Here is a 3,473-nt window from a genome sequence, read left to right on the forward strand (position 1 = left end):
GCCTATGGGAGGGGAGGGGGCGGGACCAGCGAGGCCGCAACTTCCACCGTGCGGCAGTCCGGATCCGGGAGCGGCAGCGTAGCGCCTCCCGGCGTGCGCCGCGCGAGCGCGAGGCCTGTTGGGAGCTGCAGTCCGCTCCGCCCCGCTTCGTGCCGCCCGCGGGGCACGTGACCCGCCCCGCCCTCCGGCAGCTCGTTGCCACGGTAACGTCTCACAAGATGGTGGGGGGTGTCGCGGGCCGTGCCGCGCGGAGGACAGAGGAGCGCAGCACAGAAGGACGGCAGGGTCAGTGCGGAGCTCAGGGGCTGCTTTATTGAGTGTTGCCCGACCTGCCGGTCCAGCACAATGTCCCCGCATCACGTTAGCTCGCTGGGTCTCATCGCTGAACCACATCCCTCGCTGCCACATCCCGCGCTGTCTGTGCATGGGCTGTGCCCACAGGCGCAGCGGTGCCCATCTGGGAGGTGTGAGAGGCCGTAACGCTGTGGGCCCTGCTTCTCTCCACCAGGGAGGACCCAGGATACATGGAGGTCCAGAAGATGAGGAGAGAAGGGAGGATGAGTGGTGAACAACCATGTGGAAAACCCCTCAGAGAGTGAGCTGGAGGCTCAGGGCCTGGTCAGGCCTTTGGGGTGTGTGGGGACTGAAGGAGAGGTTGGCTGTGGCTTAGTGACCCGCAGCTCTGTCACTCTGCAGCTCTCACTTCTTCCTGCTCATGATGTGCTTGGAAATCCAGTTCATTCCATCCTGAGGGGAAGAGAGGTATGAGCACAGCCTGCTGCTACACACCCACAGCGCTGGCAGCCGCTCACTCCATACCTGCACACCTTCTCCAGACAGGGCTGAGCAGGCCTGGATCTGCCACTCTCGGTCCCGGTAGCTGTGGAGGCTCAGCCCTTCTGCGATCTCAGCTGCAGGTGCTGCTGTCACCAGGTCCTGCTTGTTGGCAAATACCAGCAGTGGGACCCCCATCAGAGATTCCTCCTCAGTGAGTTCCGCCAGTTCCTGCCAAGAGAGGACCCCTTCCTAGGATGCTTCTGCTCCCACAGAGCTGTGTTCCTCTCTCAGGCACCAGTGAGTCTCAATTTGCCATGAGGTCTCCATGACCCAAGGGGGAGATGGGAACCCTTGAAGCTACATCTATCCTGAGGAGAACTGGAGCCACACTCAGCACTGCCTGAGGGACAGAACACTCCTGGCACCCGGAGCACCTTGGGCAAAGGGCAGCTGCTGCCAGCCCACACTGTCTGGCACCCACGCCTCTGTTCCTGGCAGTCTGGTGTCAGCACGGCCTCAGCTGACTCTGTCTCACCTTCCATTCTCTGCTTTGCCTTCCAGCTTTTACATCTCCCAGTTCACTACCTGAGTAAATGGCTTTCTCATATGGTTGTATCAGAGACAGGCACCCTGTGTCAGATGTCCCTGGGGCATCATCCCCAGCAGGGTAGGATGGGCAGAGCTGCTTGGGGCAGGTCTGCTGTGGGGTGGGACAGACCTGCATGCTGAGGCCCTGGTCATAAACCCTTCCCACACAGCTTGGGGAACAACTCAACTTCCATGGGGAATAGCCCACAGAAAACAGCCTTGTTCCCCACTTCTGTCCCCAGGACCTCACCACCGCCCCTTTCCCAGACCATTCATACCTGCCCTGTCTCCTCAAAGCGCTTCTGGTCTGCACTGTCGATGACATAAATCTGCCAGAGGGGACAAAAGGAACAGCAGGCAGCCCCTCCTCACACATCACAGCCCTCTGCTTGCTGCAGAGCTCTGTTAGGGCATGGCCCCTGGCTCACCAGCAGGTCAGTGCTGCCCAGGTACTTCCTCCAGTAAGGTCGGACGGCACGCTGCCCGCCGATGTCCCAGATGTTCAGCTTGAAGCCATGCGAGTGGACGCTCTTGATGTTGAACCCCTGTGTGGGGAAACAAACTCTGGCATCACCCCAGGGGAAGAAAGACAGGACCCGTTTCCCTCCCAATGCGCTTGCTTCAGAGCAGCGTGTACCTGGGTGGGAGTGATGGTGCTGACCTCCTCAGATGCCAGGCGCTTCAGCAGCGTGGTCTTGCCTGCATTGTCCAGCCCCAGCAGCACGATGCGGAGCTCCTGCCCTGGGGAACCTCTCAGCCTCTGGATGACAGAGAGCAGCCCCCGAGGATGTGGAGAGCTGGGAGAGTCCTGCAGGGTGCTGGGTTGCTGCAGAGCACCCTCATTTTGCAGTGGGGAGCTGGGTGCCCTGCTGTCCATGGGTGCCCTGTGTCTGTGGCCTGAGCAAAGTCTGGGACTTTGTTCCAAGGTGCACAGGTTCAGGGTGGCCCCACCGAAGATCCGCCCAGTCTGTCCCCCTCGTTGGGAGCCCAGGCAGCTCCTGGCAGGCTAGGGGACAAGCCCTGGTGCTGCTCTGCCAGCCGGGCACTGGTGCCAGTGCAGCTGCTCAGGGCAGGAGGGATGTAGCCAGACCCTCCCCCCCACCTCTTGCACATCACCCACGGTCTGGGAATAGCTGCAGCTCACAGCACACCCGGGGAGAGGCTGGGGGCTCATCCCTGGGGCACTGGCATCTGCGTGACTGGCACACTCCATCCCTGGGGGAGGAAGAGGATTATGGGCTCCCGAATTAGCTACTGTTTCTCCATTTACTCACAGCATTAAGTAATGCCCTCAGTAAATCCCCCAGCCAGCTGTCACCCATCCACTACCTCTTCCCGCTCCCGACCCCCAAGGTAAAATGGGGGGCACAGAACATCCCTCTCCCCAACTCATGGGGATGCTAGCAAAGCAGGAGGATGCAGTACCTAGGCACCACAAGCACTGTGTTGGAGTCACCAGCAAGGGATGCCGTGGGCAAGGTCAGACACACAAAAGAGGGCAGCTGAGGGCTGGCTGTGCAGGGGGCAAAGTGTGGCCAGGATTCCTCACCCTTCAACCTAGAGCATGACAGGAGGTGACACTGAGGTATGGCTGCTCCGAGCCACGTCAGCCTAAGGGAGACACGGGCTGTGGAGCAGGACAGGGATGTTCATAGAATCATGGAGTCATAGAATGGCCTGTGTTGGAAGGGACCTTAAAGCCCCCCAGCCCCAACGCCTGCCCCAGGTTGGCTGCCCCAGACCAGATCAGGAGCATGGGGCCCATTCATGGCACTGGGCACCTCCAGGGAGTGGGCACCCCGCAGCCCACCCTGCCCCACACGGGGCCAGTGCTCGTCCCAAAGCCAATCGGATGAGGTTAACCAAGCCATGCGCTCGCTTCTCACACGCCCGGCTCGTGTTTCCACGCAGTTATCCCTGCGGGGAGGACGGTGACTCACGCGCTCTGGGTGAGCAGTTTTTATTTATAACTCGCAGTGCGGAGCCAAGGCAAACAGCGCGGCGACAAAGGGAGGGGGAGCTGCGAGCACCTCGATGCCATCGCCACGCGTGGATCTCCGCCCGGCTCAGCACCGCGCTCACCGGCCCCGCTCGCATCCCGTTATCCG

At 61.2% G+C, this 3,473-nt stretch overlaps 1 protein-coding gene and 1 long non-coding RNA gene across 2 annotated transcripts; one reads left to right on the forward strand and one right to left on the reverse strand.

Moving 5' to 3' along the window:
* The first annotated feature begins 674 nt into the window (after positions 1 to 674).
* On the forward strand, positions 675 to 1,738 carry LOC109370091. Its single transcript, XR_002119890.2, has 3 exons — positions 675 to 762; positions 837 to 988; positions 1,069 to 1,738. It is a non-coding gene; the product is annotated as an uncharacterized LOC109370091 (long non-coding RNA).
* Positions 685 to 3,467, reverse strand: LOC100549687 (ADP-ribosylation factor-like protein 3). Its single transcript, XM_019620417.1, has 4 exons — positions 2,003 to 3,467; positions 1,794 to 1,910; positions 1,644 to 1,694; positions 685 to 1,005 (listed from the first exon to the last, which is right to left on the reverse strand). Exons 1-4 carry the CDS (start codon positions 2,240 to 2,242, stop codon positions 700 to 702), a joined length of 714 nt encoding a protein of 237 aa, XP_019475962.1. The 5' UTR covers positions 2,243 to 3,467; the 3' UTR covers positions 685 to 699.
* Between the last annotated feature and the right edge of the window lie 6 nt (positions 3,468 to 3,473).

This window comes from Meleagris gallopavo, chromosome 15, assembly GCF_000146605.3.
Source record: "Meleagris gallopavo isolate NT-WF06-2002-E0010 breed Aviagen turkey brand Nicholas breeding stock chromosome 15, Turkey_5.1, whole genome shotgun sequence".
Taxonomy (NCBI): Eukaryota; Metazoa; Chordata; class Aves; order Galliformes; family Phasianidae; genus Meleagris; species Meleagris gallopavo.